The 18,783-nt window shown below is 37.0% G+C and overlaps 2 protein-coding genes across 5 annotated transcripts; both read right to left on the bottom strand.

The window, feature by feature from the left end:
• Positions 1-7: 7 nt before the first annotated feature.
• On the bottom strand, positions 8-9,688 carry LOC148715660 (ATR-interacting protein-like). Of its 2 annotated transcripts, XM_088746645.1 has the most exons (10): positions 6,990-9,684; positions 6,286-6,363; positions 5,609-5,684; positions 4,948-5,024; positions 4,180-4,262; positions 3,555-3,697; positions 3,263-3,342; positions 1,631-1,720; positions 1,062-1,153; positions 8-702 (listed from the first exon to the last, which is right to left on the bottom strand). In XM_088746645.1, the coding sequence occupies exons 1-10, from the start codon at positions 8,955-8,957 to the stop codon at positions 399-401; spliced, it is 2,991 nt and encodes a 996-aa protein (XP_088602771.1). In that variant the 5' UTR covers positions 8,958-9,684; the 3' UTR covers positions 8-398. The 2 variants fall into 2 exon arrangements, with proteins under 2 accessions (XP_088602771.1, XP_088602772.1); XM_088746646.1 differs by lacking the exon at positions 1,631-1,720 and having other exon boundaries at positions 6,990-9,688.
• A 476-nt stretch (positions 9,689-10,164) lies between these two features.
• Positions 10,165-18,423, bottom strand: LOC148715659 (calmodulin-like). 3 transcript variants are annotated; one of them, XM_088746648.1, is made up of 6 exons: positions 18,312-18,423; positions 16,674-16,707; positions 16,406-16,549; positions 12,065-12,191; positions 11,468-11,583; positions 10,165-10,791 (listed from the first exon to the last, which is right to left on the bottom strand). In XM_088746648.1, exons 1-6 carry the CDS (start codon positions 18,312-18,314, stop codon positions 10,718-10,720), a joined length of 498 nt encoding a protein of 165 aa, XP_088602774.1. In that variant the 5' UTR covers positions 18,315-18,423; the 3' UTR covers positions 10,165-10,717. The 3 variants fall into 3 exon arrangements, with proteins under 3 accessions (XP_088602774.1, XP_088602773.1, XP_088602775.1); XM_088746647.1 differs by lacking the exon at positions 18,312-18,423 and adding an exon at positions 16,933-17,059; XM_088746649.1 differs by lacking the exons at positions 10,165-10,791; positions 18,312-18,423 and adding exons at positions 10,799-10,963; positions 16,933-17,060.
• Positions 18,424-18,783: the final 360 nt, after the last annotated feature.

The following is an 18,783-nucleotide window of genomic DNA, read 5'->3' as shown; positions in this document are numbered from 1 at the left end:
TGTTGCCTAAAATCACCAGACTTCAAAGGCCTATAGTTCCATTCTGGGGGAAAAAACTGGAATCCAACTCTGTAATACTGAACAAATTATAAGTAGGGGGGTTGGTTCATTTTACTTCAGAGATCAAGTTTTCTCGGAGGACTTAGCAACTGCCCAGCTTTAATCAGAACTGGCTGCATGACCAGACTCAGATCTATTGATTTAGATTGTTAGCTGGATTTAAATAATTGCTAAATTGCAACCACTACCCTAGTAGAATTTTCATGAAATTAATTAAAAGCTCTTGATAAAAGCTCTATTTAGGTTAAGAATAATTCTTGGCTAATTCTTAATTTGCTAAGAATCACAGCTGAGGCTTTGTTTACCTTAAAAATCATAGCCAAGTTCCCCCTGATTAGCTATATTGTGATCAGTATTACTAAACAGCAAGGTGAAAAGTATTGAAAAAACATTCCAACTAATTGACAATGTTTTGGTATAACATACAATTTACTAAATATCTCAGTCACTTTGCAGATTGGGTTTTCATTACCTTCTGCTTCTGAAATCACACCAACAATCTGCTTGTAAAGTCTGGTAACACAGCTCACAACATTAACATATTGATGTTCTACTTCAGCACGATGCTCCACAAACATTCGATCATTGAGACATAACATGGAGAGAAGAAACACACCCTGCCTCAATAACATCAGATTGTGGCTGAAAAAAAAATTGAAAAAAAGAAATATATAAAAATCAAACTGAATACTTTTGTAGACAGTTACAAGGAGACCATGGTGGGTCAAACTGTAGACTGACTGGTTACATCAGGTTCCTGTTTCTCAAAAGTTCTGTTAACTTCATGGGCCTGCTACCATAATTTAAAATCTAAATCTACAACATGCTAGCACAGGGTTAAAGTCACGTACCAGTTAGGGTTAGCACCATGCTATTTACGAGGAAAATTTTAACCTTCTAAAGTGCTCAAAATACATAACAATTATGTCAGTCTGTGAAGTTTTTTAGATTCAAAGTTATTCATTTCAATCATTCTCTTGTTTCAACTCCAACAAATTTACCTTTTCTGTGCATGGTCAGTTAGTGCTTCAGATGGAACTTGGCTGAGTGAGTTGAGTTCTCTGTCTAACATCAATACAAGGCACTTGATAAGCTAAAAATAAAAAAGGAACTCGATCAATACATCAGTCATAAAAAGCTGTAATAATGAGAATAAAGATGATGACTTCAGGTCTCACTGTTCAAAAGGAAGACTTAAATGAATGGATTGGGAGCATTGTTACGCAGTCCTGTAGATAACCCTCTTATAACAAATGGGAGGGTTCAGACATAGGTGGGATACCAGGGTTGAGCAACACCCATAATACCTCAGTAAGAAATGTTCTGAAAGTTATCATTTATAAGTATGGCAAAAAATGAATTGTTTCTGCACATGACAAGGTTTAGTTCTTCATTTGATCTCAAAAGCTGTTGATTCAAATTCATACCAATACTCTAACATTTTGGTGAAAATATAGGGTACCTGTGTATACTACACAACAGTAAAGGGATAGAAACAAATATTACTAAAAGAAGCCATTTCAGTAATTTACACATTGCAGGGGCAGTAGATTCTCTAAAGTTGCTTCACCTCAAGATTGCATTGACATTCACTCTCCAAAGGAAATAATAAGGCCAATGAGTCAGAATTTTTAAGGAGGTTATTGACAAATGTACAAATCTGACAAGGAAAACAAAGAAACAAATCAATTCAACGTCAGATAACTTCAAGAATTTCTTCACTGCCACTTAACTTTCAATGAAGCTTTCTTTCAAGGTGTTTTTGTGACAAATAAGATATTTTATTACACGACTCGGGCAGTCAGGGCCAATAACTAAAATCAACCAATCAAAATGGTCTATTGCCGGTCAATATTCTCTCAGTATTGGACCGGGCACTGTCCCGAATGGTCCCAAATGATACTGTACTTGTGTCCCTTTGAGCTTTAGTCCTATAATAAATCATCCTGTTATTAACCAAGCTTGCTCGGGACCATACTGGAAGAATATCGGCCCACGGTCTTTTTTGTACGGACCTCACTGCACTTGGTCTGTACTGTCAAGACTTCGGGCTGATATTCTCCCAGTACGGCCCTCGCGCTTGGTTAATAAGATATATGTTAACCCTTCAACTCTCCCCTCCAGCAGTTACACATTTTCTTGTAAATTAGTAATGAGAATTTGGTGTTATTTCAAGATAACAACTTTACCTGATGAGTTTGAGTATTCTCATTACTTGTTTGCTGGACAAGGTATGGATATTATAGGGAGAAGTTACACACTGATCACCTCTGGGAGTTAAAGGGTTAATACCAAATGCAGTCATAAAGCCGGGGAGGTGAATGTTTCTCTGAGGTTTTAGAAGAGGAACTTTTTCTGGAAAAAATTGTCAGTTCACTGATAAAACAAATGAATAAAGGCCGATAGTTTCTAAAGAAACTGTTTGGGGCTGCGTCGGTGGGGGTAACAAAATAATTTGGATATATCAACAAAGTTGAAATGGTAAATTGGCCACCATAACAATTACAAAAGCTCACGTTTCGAGCATTAGCCCTTTGTCGTTAGCCCTTCGTTAGCCCTTCGTTATTCGCTCCGACGAAGGGCTAATGCTCAAAACATCAGCTTTTGTAATCGTTACAGTGGCCAATTTACCATTTCAACTTTGTTGATATATCCAAATTATACACTGATAAAACAGTTTGTTTTGCCACACTTGTTTCAATTTGGAAGACTTCTCTACCTGAAAATACGCCCTATAGTTGTATTTAAGGTTCAAATTCCTTTGAGGGTATGAGAAATGGAGAATTTTAGAAATTAGGCTCTACTATAATTGTTTCTAACAACAACAAACATATGAAACATATCTATGAACTGCGGTTATGAAACGTATATGTGCACGATCCTTCGCAGTAAAGCACTATTTGAGCAATAGTGAAAATCAGACCTATCAAACATATGTATGAACCGCAGTTCATACATATGTTTCATATGTTTGTTGTTGTTTGATTTATCATCTACGGGTTTATGTCGAATTAATTTGATGGCCTGCTCCCAGTTGGCTTGTTAGCTCAATTGGTAGAGCGCTGCACTAGTATCGCAGAGGTCAGTGGTTCGAATCCCGTACAGGCCTGAAATTTTTTTCAGGTCTGATTTTCATTATTGCTCAAATAGTGCTTTACTGCGAAGGATCGTGCACATATATATAACTGTTTCTGTTTTGTACCTTTAAATGAACTTCTTGACAGCATGGGTCAGCTGGCTTAAAAAGCCATCCCTGGTAAATCTTGAGTAAAATACAATCATCTGTGTGATAAGCAAAGAGTAGTTTGCTAAACAACTGCACAAGACCATGTCAGGATATGTCCATACACAAACTGAAGCAGAAATGCCAGAGGCAGTTGTGAGCCAACATCACCATGAAAACAAGATCACAATGTTTGACTGTCAACAAAGTCTCTTCTGAAAACTTATCTGAAAACAGATGAGAGAGTCTGACATAAGGTTTGATGTTTCACCTGATTGGGAACAGAGTCTCTTTCGAAAACAGCTGTGTCTCATTAAAAGTGTTAGGAGTGATGTAACCAAAGACAATGTACCAAGAGTCCAGTCTTGGGAAAGACACTGTGAAAGAAGGTTCTCAGTCAACAATGGCAACATTCTGAAACAAAAAGTAACTTTGTATTAATACTGTTTTTTTCTTGTATAAAAACATGTTATCTTACACTGGTGCCCCAATCACAATCTTCAGATAATCAAAATTAATTTGTTTCACTGGAAAAGGTGGAGTATGATTTTAAGAATTATCGAGACTGAGTGTTTTGTTATTTGACAAAGCTGATGGCTGGGCATGGCTGGGCATGGCTGGGCAAGGCTGGGCAAGGCTGGGCAAGGATGGGCAAGGCTGGGCAAGGATGGGCAAGGCTGGGCAAGGATAGGCAAGGCTGGGCAAGGCTGGGCAAGGCTGTACAACATCCAAGTTTGGGTGATGATAGGATACAACTGGGGTCCATACAAAACCACAACCTGGAAAAATTTGTCCAGCCAATTTGCACTGCTTATTATTTAATAAAATGGTCTCACAATGCTATCCATTACCTGACCTTACTAACTAGTGATTGTATTGTTCCAAAATTTACAAACCTTGGGAGGAATTTCAATTCACAATCTCTTGCCAACAAATTGAGGACTTGCAGAGTATAATAAGCAACATTCACAGAATTGTTCTAAGGAATTTTATGGAAAAATTGGAAATACATTACTCAAAAAAACTAATCAAATCTGAAACCACATCAAATTAAGTGATTGTTTTTTTCACTTGGTTACTGGTGATCCTGCAAAAACCCTTAGATCATTCCCTCAGATGCTGTACTACTCAGTAACCTACAGGATACTTAAAGAAGATGCACATCTAAATAAACCAGGTTATAGTTCAATAAATAAACTTTTAGGTCAGTCTTTCTTTTATTTGTCCCCTCATTCAAACCTTAAACTGGAATACTGAACCCATACATCATAAACAGGTCTACATATCTATGCAAACACAGAAGTAGTGAAATAAACAAGAACACACAAGGAACTCACAAGGAAGGAACAAAAAAGCTCATGACTTAAATTAAAATCCTTTTTGAACCCTCATGGGAGTCTGGACAGAGACAATAAGTTTAAGTTAAACAGTCAAAATGTTAGTCTCTGGCAACAATTTATGAGACAAGAACATGAGAAGAACTTAATGCCAAAGTGAAGCCATTGAAGAATGATGTAGACAAGACAAAAAATGATAGGTTTATACAGTCATGACAATTTAGAAGAATCAGACAAAAGCACAGCATGATAGGTAAGTTGTTAATAAATTTGAAGCAGCACAAACCAATGAAAAAACTTTAGTTGGTATTCAGTATTTCTACTCACTGGTTGAGGCATCAATAACATAAACATGTAACCCAGTAATTCTGTTTGATAAATGTTCTCCTTGTCGTCAATCTTCTCTAAAAACCAAGGGGGAAAAAAATAAAAAACAACTGTCCTGTAGTCACTACATGAATTTCAAGTAAACAGACTTTGGCCTAAAAATTTTCAAAGTAACTTTAAAATATGTGTCACTCTCAAGAAGGCATTGAAGCGATTTTGACAAAAACAGACCCCCTTCTTAATAATATTATAACAAGCTTTCTTTGCAACGATCACTATTTGAACAAGCATGTCTAGCAATGGTTCAAAATAAATTGAAATCAGTAAATATATCTTATTAACCAAGCGCGAGGGCCATACTGGGAGAATATCGGTCCGATGTCTTGACAGTACCAACCGAGCACAGCGAGATCTGTACAAACAAGACCGAGGGCTGATATTCTTCCAGTACGGTCCCGAGCAAGCTTGGTTAATAAGAGATTTATTATACAACTGAAGTTCAAAGGAACACAAGTGCAGTATCATTCGGGACCATTCGGGACAGTGCCCGGTCCAATACTGAGAGAATATTGACCAGCAATAGAGCATTTTGATTGGTTGATTTTAGTTATTGGCCCTCTGACTGCCCGAGTCCTGTAATAATAACAGATATTACCAGTACCTGCCACACCTGTTTCCACAGAGGCCTCTACCCTCATTTTACCCAAACTGGAGATGTGCGAGTTGTCCACAGGACTCTTCAACAAAGATAACAATGAAAACCAAAATTCACTTATTAATAATGGTAAAATAAAGATTTCATTATCTCTATATTCATTTACCAGTACTTGGCAACAGAGACTAGATTATGTAATAAGAGTAAATATCAAGGATCTTTCTTCAGTTCAACAGTCATTTTTAAGCCTAGGTGTAAATAAAATCACAATTGGCATAATTATATAGAAATATAGCAAAGGCAATAAATATATCTTATTAACCAAGCTCGAGGGCCATACTGGGAGAATATCAGCCTGAGGTCTTGATAGTACGGACTGAGCGCAGCGAGGTCTGTACAAAAAAGACAGAGGGCCAATATTCTTCCAGTACGGTCCCGAGCAAGCTTGGTTAATAAGAGATTTATTATACGACTGAAGTTCAAAGGGACACAAGTGCGGGACCATTCGGGACAGTGCCCGGTCCAATACTGAGAGAATATTGACCGGCAATAGAGCATTTTGACTGGTTGATTTTAGTTATTGGCCCTCTGACTGCCCAAGTCGTGTAATAAAATATTGTATAGTACAGTGAAAATGAATGATGACGAGTCTAACTAGAGACAGTTCATTGTTAGTAGATTACATTTCTGGTGGCAATTTTTATGCTTGAGAAAAGTGGGTATTGAATGAAGACTTTGTCTTTTTCTTTACTTGAAAATATCTGCAAAAAAAGTAAACAGCACTGAAAATTACGAATAAAAATAATAATTAAGCAGCCTCAAAAGGTGTGGCCAACAAGAAAATTTAATGCAAACTTTACTCCATAGAGATATAAAAGGTTTGTATGTGGACAGTTATCATAGTGTTTTTTTCCCTAGTCTATGTCCACAGGTGAAAAGGATATAACACACACAGCCACTCTATATAATCAGCCCATTAGTCACAGCTTATTTAGCAGTCGTTACAACCACTTCGTCCACATCATCTTCTCTAGCTATGACTTGGTTTCTCTTAAGTCTTCTACACTTGAAAACACTTCTTAAAAAATACATCTTTAGACACATTCAACTGTGGACAACACATGACAACACACTGCTAATAGCAGAAAATTCCAAAACCCACAACATCACAAACACAAAAACAAAGACATCAGTAACTAAGCTTTGGGTACTAAGCCTAGTGTTTTACATGGACACTTTGTTTGAAATGTTAAAAAAAAGAGTGATAGTGTGAGACGCTCGAAACATTTTCTCGTCTGGTTGTTTAAGACTTTAGGAAGAGGATTTATGGTATTTTTGGAATCAAAATAGATACAATTAAAAAGAAAAGGAAACACATGACATTTACCTTAGCTATATCATCAATTGTGTTCAATACGCTCTCACTAGAAATCTCATCACTATCACCACACACCCTGGCTGACATTAAAATACATTCACAAACTTCATGGCTATGCATCACAAGAACATTCAGAAGTCTCAGTGAAATTTGTGCATTTCTTTGCAATCCAGCAAGTTTTTTTGCATGTTCACTTTCAAGCAGTGAACTTTCTCTGGACTCAGCTGAGTCATTTGTTGGAGAACTTCTTGGTAAACTAGTGCTGACAATGTTTTCATCACTGCGTTCTGTCTTTTGATGAACATAATCTGCAATATGGTTCTCCAGTAAAGGTAGAAATTTAACTGCTGCTGGCAAATGACGATCTTTGAAAACCAAATTCGAGGTTTTTTCTTCACCCTCATTATTTCCCATTTGGGGGTAATTAAGAAGCCCAGATAAAGTTTGCATCACAGAACTGCCGTCAGACATAACTAAAGAATCTTTCTGAGTGACACCACTGATAGATTTGGGCAGTATTGAAGCAGCCTGAGTTTCAAACAGTCTCAGAGTATGTGTGACATCTCTCTCATTCAGAAAAGTTTTCAGTATTGAAGATGTTGAGTAAACATTTGTACAATTTGTCGGAAGTGATAGGATGCTACCACTGCCATCTTGTTCCTGAAGAATGAACTGTTGTTCTTTTTCTTGTGGTAATAACAAATTCTGAACAAGTTCAACTTCTGGAAAACTTTCAACAAGTAGCTGTACATTGGCTATTTCACTGGCACAGTTATCCCTTCTCTGGGCTCTCACTGTGTCCACAGTCGAACTGCTACTGGAAAAACCACTGAGCCCTGTGTTTTCTGAAGTGTCTCCCTCAGATAATCTTGGTGAGTTCTGTTTGCTCTGAGTTTTGACTTCCTTTTCCATCCCTTCCATCCTAGGTGATTTTACTTTGCTTTCAGGAGATGTTTTCTGGAAGAATGAATTTCCAGTTGGAAAAGCTTCACTGAGGTTGACCAGCTTCCTTTTTGGACTATGACTACTTCCAACTGACAAAGATGCTGTTCTTTTTTTGTTCTGGTTCTGTTCCATCATCTGTGAAATTTCTCGTTCTTTGAATCGGATTTGAGTAGTTAAGTTTTCAACTTGTTTTAACAATTCTCTTTCTCTATCACTCTGTTCTTTAGCTTGTCTTTCATCAACAGCCTTTTTCTCTGCTTGCCTTCTCTTTTCTTCAGCTTGATAATCTGATAGAGAATCACGCAACATCTTAATTTCTCCATCTTTACAGAACTTATCCTCTTCCAGCCTTTTGACAGCAGTGCTTGCTGCAGCTAACTCAGTTTTGAGTCTTTCATATTCTTTTTTCAGGTTGTTCCCACCTATATCACTACTGCGTGCAGAAACCGTCCCATTAGGTTGATCCACAAGTAAATTCAAAGACGGATCCCTTTCTACAAGTGGATGTATAGAAGAATTTGCATGTGATACCCTCGAATCAACAAAAGAAACATGATCCTGAATACACTTGACTTCATGATTCTCATCGGAACTTTTATCAGGACCAACACGCGAGGAGCTAGTGACGGTACCACGGCAAATACTTTGCTGTGGGTATAAACTGGATGAAGCTAGTCGATCACACTCCCGCAACTGTTCAGCTGTCAGAAGATCGTTGTCGTCGAGGTCATCGTCCAAAGTGTAAAACTCGTCATCATCAAAAACATCGAGTGGAAGGTCACGGCAGGCTTCCTCTGCCGCAATCTCATCTTCTCTTTTTCCGGGTGAGCCATGAGAACTTTTGAACTTTTTGTGCGGTGATTCCTGATGTAGCGAAGTTCGTACCACTGATTGAGCATGAACAACACCAGCTGAATTACTTGATTGAGGTCCAAGTGCATTTCCTTCTCTTGAGTGTGATGCGATTGCACTGTAAATGAAATTTCGTCTCCTCTGATTCCCCAGAAGATTGTTATTAGTAGAGTTTGCCATAGTACAAGAAACCAAAATGTTTTGTACATTACGGTCGAAATCGAAGTTTACCGCGAATATTCTGTACCTCGCGGAGATTTGTGGGATGTCATGTTTGGGTCGAGACCGCTGAGCTACTTTAGCAAATGCAAGAAATCAGCTGCAGGCGGAGCTCTGGGGGAAATAATATTCCCTCGGGTCACGGGGTAATAGTTCTTGATAGTGTTCGTCTTTCATCAGAGTCGCTAAAATATTAAAAACTAAATTGATTTTCTTTGGGAAATCAATCCTGTAGATGACTCTCCGTTCGTCAAACGTACTGATTTTTTAAACCAAAAATTCTTTCCCCTAGAACCGCCACCTTCGAGAGATTTATTAATTTGTAGATAATTTATCTTTGTAACAAATAACATTTTAAAAAAGTTTTACTTTTTAAAATATACGTGGCCAACGTTGCTTTTAAACCCCACCCCTCCGTATCTTTCATGGTATCTCGTCTCCCACGATATCTCATCTCCCACCTACAGACTTACCTTTCTTTCTGACATCTCTCAGCCTCCTACAATTTTAATTTATTTCATATCCCCTCCCTCTTTTATGAATCATTCTCTCACACCTTGTATTATATATGTACTTTTTTTTATCAGTCATCTTCTAATCCTCCATAAGTACATTTGTATTTCATCTTCCTTCCCTCTTCATATGAATCAAGAGATGATATCTTGTATGAACCCATCTCCCACCCCTTCTATACGGTTGAATCTCATTTTCTACCTCACTAGATCTAATTTTACCTCCTTCGTCTCCCCAGTCTCCCTCCACCCCCATCCTCCACCACCAACTCCCCCCTCCCCCCCCCTCCACCACCTTTGTGAATTTGTTTCGCACCTTCAGCCTCCCACTTTTTCCCAATCTTTTGCTGATCTCATCTCACATCCACCCCTCTCTAGTTGTATCCTTATCTTTCAACTCTCACTTCCGATCCATATGTACCTTTATACTTCGCCTTCCTTTTCTCGCCTACGAACCGTTTATATTCCATGGCTTTGAATCTCAGCCCAAACTGCCATCAACAGCCTGTTAACTGAAGTCAGTAAAAGCTTAGAAGCTGACAGAGTGGATCAATCTTCCTCCTTCTAGAAGGTTTATAAAAAGAAACCTACATTCACACACGGGATTTGGGGCCTCAAAGTTTTTTCAACTGCCAATGAACACAGATGGAACGAAACTGTTTGACTTAAATTTAATGCTAATATCAACTTTGATGTAATATAAAAGTTTATCAAAACAACAATTACATAAAGCAGAACTCCAGTATGTCGATCTTAAAATTTGTGGAAATGTCTGTTAAGTTAGCAGATCATCTGACAAGTCAGTCATGAAATAATGTACAACAGAGGCAGTTAACAGCGTACAGGTAGGAATTAATTAATCGTCGAGAGAGTCAACTTGTGGGAGCTTGTTCTTCTCTGTAATCTTTGAACGACAGAGGGTCAGCTGATTAAACCGCTAAGAGTTAAAAAAATGTTTGAACATAAAGTAGTTATTGCATACTTAACTTTGCTAATATCAACTCTGGGTTAATATGTCATGCTAGACAAAAGGCGGAACTGTCCCCTACAATATTTTTCTATTTACAAATTTACACATATATTTACATGCTATATACACTTCCTCGGTTCTACTTCATACTTCATTCCTACACCTTTCTTTATTGGCAATAAATAACTCTTCATTGCTAGATGAAGAAACGTTCCAATCATGTCAGATGGATTAAAAAACTACTTAGTAGCTAACAAATATTGAGGGGGAGCCTCTGGGTTCTTTTCAATGTTTGACACCATGATCACAAACTCTGAGGATAGAATAAAATTATATCAATATAATGCAGATTTAAAAAATTAATAGATCATTAATTTGGGCATTACTTATTAATTATTAATTATTAATTATTAATTTTGGGCATTACAAATATTGAGGGGGAGCCTCTGGGTTCTTTTCAATGTTTGACACCATGATCACAAACTCTGAGGATAGAATAAAATTATATCAATATAATGCAGGTTTAAAAAATTAATAGATCATTAATTTGGGCATTACTTTGTAGGAGGGAGTTTCTTAAAGGGGTCAGTTTCTGTTACATGAAGCGAAAGGAATTGTTGCTCTTCTACCTTTTCAGGATGTTAGTCCATCTTATTTCGTCTGGCAGCCATTTGTTATGATGGATAAGGGTGTAGACAGGCATCGAGAGAGTTAATTCAGTGTCTCAGCCGAGAACGCAAACACAATTACCCGTACCCGGCTAGACACTCGAACCCAGACCTTTTAAATCCAGAGTCCAAAACGGTAAATACCGGGCATCAATATTTCCCGATATAGTTTGAACAACACGAAGATGTTTTTTTTGTCTTGTCTCAAGTACATATATCTCGAACAATACCATTTTTAATTCCACGATATACATTCCTTGTCTGAAACTGTCTACAAGATATCAAAGAGCAAACTGACAAATAACAGTTTATCTACTATACCCTCAAAGTTGATGTATCCGTCTCCATTCAGATCAGCTTCTTTCATCATTTCACTAACTTCTTCCTCTGTTAACTTCTCTCCGAGGCTCGTCATCACATTACGAAGTTCTGAATGACTGACGGAACAATAAATGAGCCAATAAGTAAATAAAGATAAAAAAATACTGAACAACATGGACTTTTGTAGGTTAATACAAATTTGAGACCCATTCTTGCACATTCGGAAATTAAAACAAGGAAACTGAAAGCAAATACTGCAGATTTTTTTCATGTATAGACTATGTGGAATTAAGGGTACACACTGTTAGCGTAAGGTGAAGTCTGGAACTGATGGGATTACCTGGAACGTATAAGTGAAAAGCGATTCTGTGAACGTTCTTGAAACATTTTTTAACCCCGATTTCCCCGGCCCTTACAGAACAAGTGCAAAATTTAAGCAAGTTCATAAAAGGGCTACTTGCCACTAGATGTAAATTAGAAAGCTTTGACTGGTCGCGTTTCATAAAAAAACGGGATATCTTTTACTTTAATTAACGGAATTTTTTTTGTTTGTAAGAGAAATATAAATTGAACTGTGAAGAATTTCCATGATAGTACCTAATCATTCCGTCTCCATTTTTGTCAAACACTCGAAATGCTTCTCGTATTTCACTCTCGGTGTCCCTCGCTTGCATCTGCTTCTTCATCATCAGCAAGAATTCTTCAAAATCCACCTCACCGTTTCCTTGAGATAACAAATTAAGGGATCTCATTTTAGCTGCATTTGTACAAAATTCTTGTTTGTAAACTAAATTTCGCGTAACTTCTTTAGGGCGAATCTCTGCATAAACATACTTTTCTAATAAACACTTGAACATATTGGAAATTAAGAATAAAAACGGTAGAAAAGACAACCACGAGCGTGTGAAGAAATGAAATTCACCGTATTCTAACAAAAGTCGTCTTCATTAAAGGTTGCGACATGGTTGGACAAGTTGCAAAGAACCTAAAATGTGCTTCATCATGGACAGCGACTTGTTTAATCTAACAAAGTGCAGCTGTAATTTTAACTAAGTGGTAGCATTTTAACGCCTTTAGATGGTAAGATGGTTACTCTACAGACCTAGAGCAAGACAACACTGGGTGCTAAGGATTTCTTTCCTTTGAAATGGGTTTTGAAATGCTAATGTCCTTCTTCTTCCATAAAAAAGCGGACGACTTTACCTCACTCATTTGAGAACTGTTCAATGTACTTAACATCGCCACTTTCGAGTTCTTTTGTGCAAATTGTTCCGAGTCAACACTTTACAAAATGAGCCATTATCCACTTCGTAAGTATTTCCAGAGTTATAAAACTCGACCCTGACAGGAGAGGCTAACCACACCTAATTCTAAGTGTACCCTAACCTCGTAGTGACACTACAAATATACCCGTCATATACAACTAAACTTGCTTTTAAAAAGAACCGCGAAATATTCGGAAGCCTCCCCAAATAAGGGTGCCTTATCGTATTGCTCTACACAAGCTACTACTCTTAACAATTGTCATTTTCACCAAGGTGTGATAACTTAGTTTGATATCACTACAAAAGGTTTTAGTTCTCATGAAAGATACAATTGAGATTCATTAATTTAGCTGCATTTACGCTTAGATTCTTGACAATGAGTAGGCTTCTGCGACCATTTAGCGTTCAAACGATATACATTCTTACACGGTAAACACTTTTATTAATTGATTCTTTGTTGAAACTTCTAAGAAATATGTCCATTATTCAATACAAACAAAAGCCGGATTAATCGTGCAGACGGGCTGTCGTCAGACCTTCTGAAGGAAATTTGAAATAACTAATCCACAAAAAAATTCAAATAAAGGTTTTTTCTAGAATTAAGACCTAATTAGACCCTGGCATTGTCATGTTATTTATTTGTAATTCACTGATTTATTTCATAGGGCGATGTTTTGAAGAGTGTTGATTAATAGCAGTTTGAAATTATATTCCACTATAAAACTTTTTGTGGTCACCTGAACAATTAACTCTTTCAAAAAACCATGTGTTTGTGTCAGTGTTCAAAAACAATTGTATGCAGCCAACTAAACGCTAAACATCCAAGAAAGCAGCGTGTTACCTATGCATGGAAACTAGCTTAACAAGATCCCAAATATCTAATTATATGGGTGATAGTGCTTTATTGCGACAGTGGTTTGGATAGTTCACCCCGTTCCAATAATACTCACAAAAGAAGAGCAATCTTTTAGCAAACAGGTAGTTACTCAAGAACATCCGTGATAGCAGGCCGGGTAACAAAATACAAACATCATCCTACACAGAAAACCGATGAAAAATTGATTAAAAACGAGTCTGATGAGTGTTATAGTAATACGCTTTCTATGAAATACATTGAGTTCGGATGTGGAAGCCGAAGGACATCTTTCCTCTACATCTCAAGAGAGCCAATATTCTTATCGGGATCACGCGTCGTATGAAGGCAAAATGCAATACAATCAAACCACACCGACAAAATGGTATTTAGAATTATCTGAGCACGTGCGACAAACAGGAGAAAGTTAGGCTTGTGACCAAATGAAAATTTGCCTGAAACACAGGATGCACCATTAAAAATTTATCAAAATTAGATGACAAGTTGCAAGTCGTGGACACAAGTTTGAATAGAGCACAAGATGTTCGATATTTTGTTTGTTTAAAATTAAAACAGAATTTAGCGGATGAATGAAGTCTCTCAGTCAATCTCAAAGAGCTGGTTATGTTTGAATTGATCATCCTGTCCTGAATAATTAATCAAACTCATTTCATGAATTGATAGTTTTATAACAAATTTGGCAAAAAGAAAAATTACAAGGATCTCCTGCGAATGAAAATGAAGGCGATTAACTGAAAAATCCCAATTTTAAGAGAGATCGAGATATAGGTATGTGTTAAAACATTCGTGTCCAGCTGACTGCGACAGCTGCCAACTGGCTGATTAAAGCTTCGGAAATTGACGTACATTTCATCTATGTTCCCGGTTGTTTTTGAAAAACATTTACTTTGTCATCCGCTTTATCTGCAGTTTTTTCTCATTTAATTGCCTTTCTTGTTCGGTTCTAAAGAAAATGTGCCTCAGCCCTTGACGTAAGTTGAAATTAATCTGCAACCATGTACATGTAGCCTTCTTCAAACTAAACAAGACACGTTTCAGTTGATTTCATCGCTGATTTGGTCAACCAAGTCTGAAACGTGACTTCCGAGTCAAAATTAAGCATGAAATATTTCAATTTTTTCACGATAAGCATCATAACCTGACTTTCCCTTTAAGTAACCACTGAATGCCAAAACTTATCTCCTTTCAATCTCCAATAAGAATACGCCCAAGTTACGCTGGGAGCTACATAGCTTATCCTTCCAAGGAATGTATTTTCAATGTGCAAACTATTGCTATGTCCCAGGGGCCTTTGCTTTACATAGCGTCTACTAATGGCCCTGTAAGGCGAACACCACGTTTAGGAAGCTCCATTGATATTACTTTTAGACAATGAAAATATTAACACCTATATTCAAACCGAGGAAACTTAAAGGTAGCACCAGACTGTTTGATCAACTAAAAAGAACAGCCAAAGAATTCACCACTATCTCCCTTCATCTCAACATTCGAGAGTTGGATTTCATTACGACAGAAAATGACTCATCGATGTTTGTTTTTCATTGAATTACAATACAAAACAATATGAGATTTGACGAAAAATCCACTAAAATTTACATACCACAGATCACTACTGTTTTGGGTTGGCGGTTTGATCCGGCACAGAAATGAATAGAAAAACACATTCAATGTTCCAAATATTACAAAGTAAACAACTTGGTCATGTCTTCCGATTGAAATCATGTAATACTTCCATTTCAAAATAATCTTATTTACTTGCAGCTTTTTGTCATAGAGGATCTTCGCCTTTTTTTTTTTTTTTACTAGTATTATATTGTATCAGGAAGTTTTTCTCAAAACCGGCACGGAAAAAAACTTCACTTTTAATTTACAAAGATTCATTTTTCCGTGTGGCTCTTTGTTTACCTGAATGGTACTTTTTCGATAAAATATTTCCTGAAAATCACACACTGATAAAAAATGAACGAAAGTTGGGTCTCCAAAGAAGTGAAAAGGAAAAGCTACTAATAAAAGAAAATAATTTATTTTGAGGAACCATCTGCGATTAAAATTTTGAAGTAGTAGGAATGCATGTGTTTCTTGCACTTATTAGAGAAGAAAATCAATTTTCTTGAAGCGCGCGCTTGAAAATTGGAAAGTGTACATAATACGTGCACGAGGTTTCATTATGTTAATCTGGATTTCATAGCAAGTGGACAGAAAAAAATGGGATCTAACAGAAATTAATTTTCCATCAAATGCGAACTGAATAATTTTCTCTTGAAACAAGAAAAGTAGTTAGTTTTTGTTTACCTTTAGATAGTTAAGCCCTTGCAATAAAATTTGCCCCACGAGAAAGTAGCTCGTACAAAATCGCCAGCCAGCTGCAGAAAATCTACTTTATTGTTAGGATGTATTTGGTGATTAACTGTAGATTAATTTTTCTTTTTTTACAGCGGGGCCGAATGGAATCTAACAGCGAACAAAAATGGTTAAATGTGAGGTAGTCTCCACTTGATTTATCACATTTCACATCTAATCCCATATTGAAGAGGAACATTACAAATACACAATCTTGCTTCTCACGTTTCTGTGGCATTTTACACATTCGCGCAAAATCTCTACTAAACCGCACCTTAACTTGTTAAAGTTTTTGTAATCTAGATAAAATAAACCGAATTAAAAACTGTTCGGGTTTATTCTAGGAAATTTGTCAATTTTTGCAGTAATTTACATTTTTGTTTTTTTCTGTAAAGATTTTCGTCAGCTGACAGTCAGACTAAGGAGCAAAACTTCCAAGTGACTTAACATTTAATTTACCATCCACATCAACTTCGCGAATCATTTCCTGGAGTTCGTCTTCAGTTGGGTTCTGCCCAAGAGACTTCATCACCACTTCGAGCTCTTCATTCGAAATTGTCCCACTTCCATCTTTGTCGAAAAGCGAGAAAGCCTCTCGTAACTCTGTGCATGAAGAGACAGTTTAGTTTCATTACAAGCGTTCTCGTCTGGTCAGCGCAACATTGTAGTATTACAATCAAAATATAAATAACATCTCTAGATATTTTAAAGCTAAGCGACATCTTACCATTAACTTGTTCTTCAGTAAGTTGGCGTTCGACCTAAAAAAGAAAATAAAAACCGTGTTAGAGCAAGTAAACGTCTTTGAAGAGGCATGAACAAGTCGCAACTTATCATGTATGTCTGAGTCTTGCGCGCGCTGTCTTGCATTTGGGTTTTATAACCTAAAGCGAGTATTCGTTTAAACGAACGAGTTGCAGGCTAGCCGCAATCAGCTCAGTGCTAAAAGCAAAACGAGTTCTTTATCCTCTGTTACGAATATTCACCATGATTCTGAATTTTTCTCGTTTCTACTTGGCAGCTCATACACCTCAGTTTGCGGTGGACGGATGTTCCCAATGATAAACAACTGCAGATCGTAGCAATCAATACATACGGACAAAATTCGCATAAATTTTCTTATGTTTGGCTTTTCTGACGTCATAACGTTTTGTGTGCTCGCCGAACACTTTGGGCTAATTTCCATTTTAAATCTATTGACTCACTGTAGCACCTGTCTCAAAATACAATATCTGGATTTGATTGGATGAAAGGCCAAACCAAGGTTTGTCCTCTCATTATGAAACACAGCAAAACCTGGTTGAAGAACATTCTTTTTCTTTATTTTGTCTGTTTCAGAAAGTTAATAATCCTCAAGACTACAGCCAAGGACCTTGTTGTCTTAGCTTGGACACGTTGTAATAACGGCTGATTAATTGTTATTTCTTTTGTGAGAAAAGGAGAAAAACAAAACTCATGCAGAAATAGCTGATTTGAATAATGGCCATGGCCGTTTACGAGGTGTCAATGAGCAAAAGTAAAACGTTTTGAATTTTATCACTCAAACCCCAAAGCGAAATGTAAGGACCACCAGAAGTTTGCTGTAAAGCTATAGATAAACGGCCATGACTTGATCTTCAGGAACTTCTCGTCCACCACCTTTGAATTGAGAATTATGATATCTTCCAAACTGAATAGTTGTGACTTATGAAGTTAATTACAGCCTGTTTTGTATTTTATCGAATATTGGTACTTGTGGAAGATCATAGCGAAAGAACGGCTGTAGTGCTTTAAAAATAATCTGGCCTTAAGGTACTGATTTGTTTCTTGACTTGATTATGACAACAAGTTCATGAAAATTTAAGGTCAGGCCTTCAACGGCGGAGAATAATTAAACATTTGCCTTTGGGAGAACAATTTTATGAATAAACCGTGAACACATCTGGTTAGAAATAACTTGACGTGCAAAATATAAGAATTAACCCAGGCGCGAAAAAAAGATGTTTGCTGATTTCTTCTTAAGTGTTAGAATAGTGCTGACAGCAAGCGATCTAGTCCATTTCAGCTTATCTGTTATCCTTCATTTCCATCTTGCGATCAATTTTTTCTCACACTCTTGTTTCGTGCGTAATTACACGGACTTTAAAAAGTTTCTCTGATTATTCACAATGAGTAGTGACGTTCCCTTTTCAAAGGAATAGTACCATAAATTTACGTTTCCTCTCGTCTCTTTCGCATTCTTTTGCATTAATTCATATTGCGCATTCATACAAAAGTTCCCTAAGGGAAAAATTGGAAGAAACTTTCCGCTTAGCGACATTTTGTCTATTGCTTCATTTCATCTGTCATAGTGTTTGTATTACTTATATCAACAGTTACCACTTACCATCCCTGAGAAATTGGACCAAAATGTTTATCTTTTTTATTGCACCGCAAGCCAATCTTCGACTCAAATCGAGCCTAATTCCAATGTTTTTGAAAGCATTCCGTAATTAGGCTTGATCAACATGTAATGTTAATGACCCATGTGGTAAACCGACATCTTCATTCACATTATTGATTGATTGATTGACTCGCTGTCGCAGATCAACGAACCGGATTTCCGTATTAACTTTTTCTAAGGCAAACATTGCCTTTAAACTGGGTAGACAAAGTAGTGTTTGCTTGCCCCCGTGTGTAGCTTCATAATTTTGTAGAGATTTTGTCACGAGAGCAATGAACAATAACAACTACTGCGGCATTTGCCGCTACACAGACGTGAATATTACTCAAGGGCAAAGACACAGTACATTCTCTCTCAGCTTAAATGACTCGTTTTCAAACGGCGAGATGAAATCCTAGAACCTAGAAAGAAACCC

Source organism: Stylophora pistillata, unplaced genomic scaffold (genome assembly GCF_964205215.1).
Source record: "Stylophora pistillata unplaced genomic scaffold, jaStyPist1.2 SCAFFOLD_1809, whole genome shotgun sequence".
Taxonomy (NCBI): Eukaryota; Metazoa; Cnidaria; class Anthozoa; order Scleractinia; family Pocilloporidae; genus Stylophora; species Stylophora pistillata.
The sequence above is the reverse complement of the archived record's forward strand: the minus strand, read 5'-3'. Positions and strand labels throughout refer to the sequence as shown.

Coding starts and splice junctions, on each gene's coding strand:
- LOC148715660 (XM_088746645.1), bottom strand. CDS start 8,957: ATGGCAAACTCTACTAATAACAATCTTCTGGGGAATCAGAGGAGACGA. Junction 5,025..5,608: donor TGTGGAAACAGGTGTGGCAG/GTACTGGTAATA, acceptor CTTGGTTTTTAG/AGAAGATTGACGACAAGGAG. Junction 703..1,061: donor ACTGACCATGCACAGAAAAG/GTAAATTTGTTG, acceptor TTTTTTTTTCAG/CCACAATCTGATGTTATTGA.
- LOC148715659 (XM_088746648.1), bottom strand. Junction 16,550..16,673: donor TACTGAAGAACAAGTTAATG/GTAAGATGTCGC, acceptor CTTCATGCACAG/AGTTACGAGAGGCTTTCTCG. Junction 12,192..16,405: donor TCGCGAAGTTGATGTGGATG/GTAAATTAAATG, acceptor TGTTATCTCAAG/GAAACGGTGAGGTGGATTTT.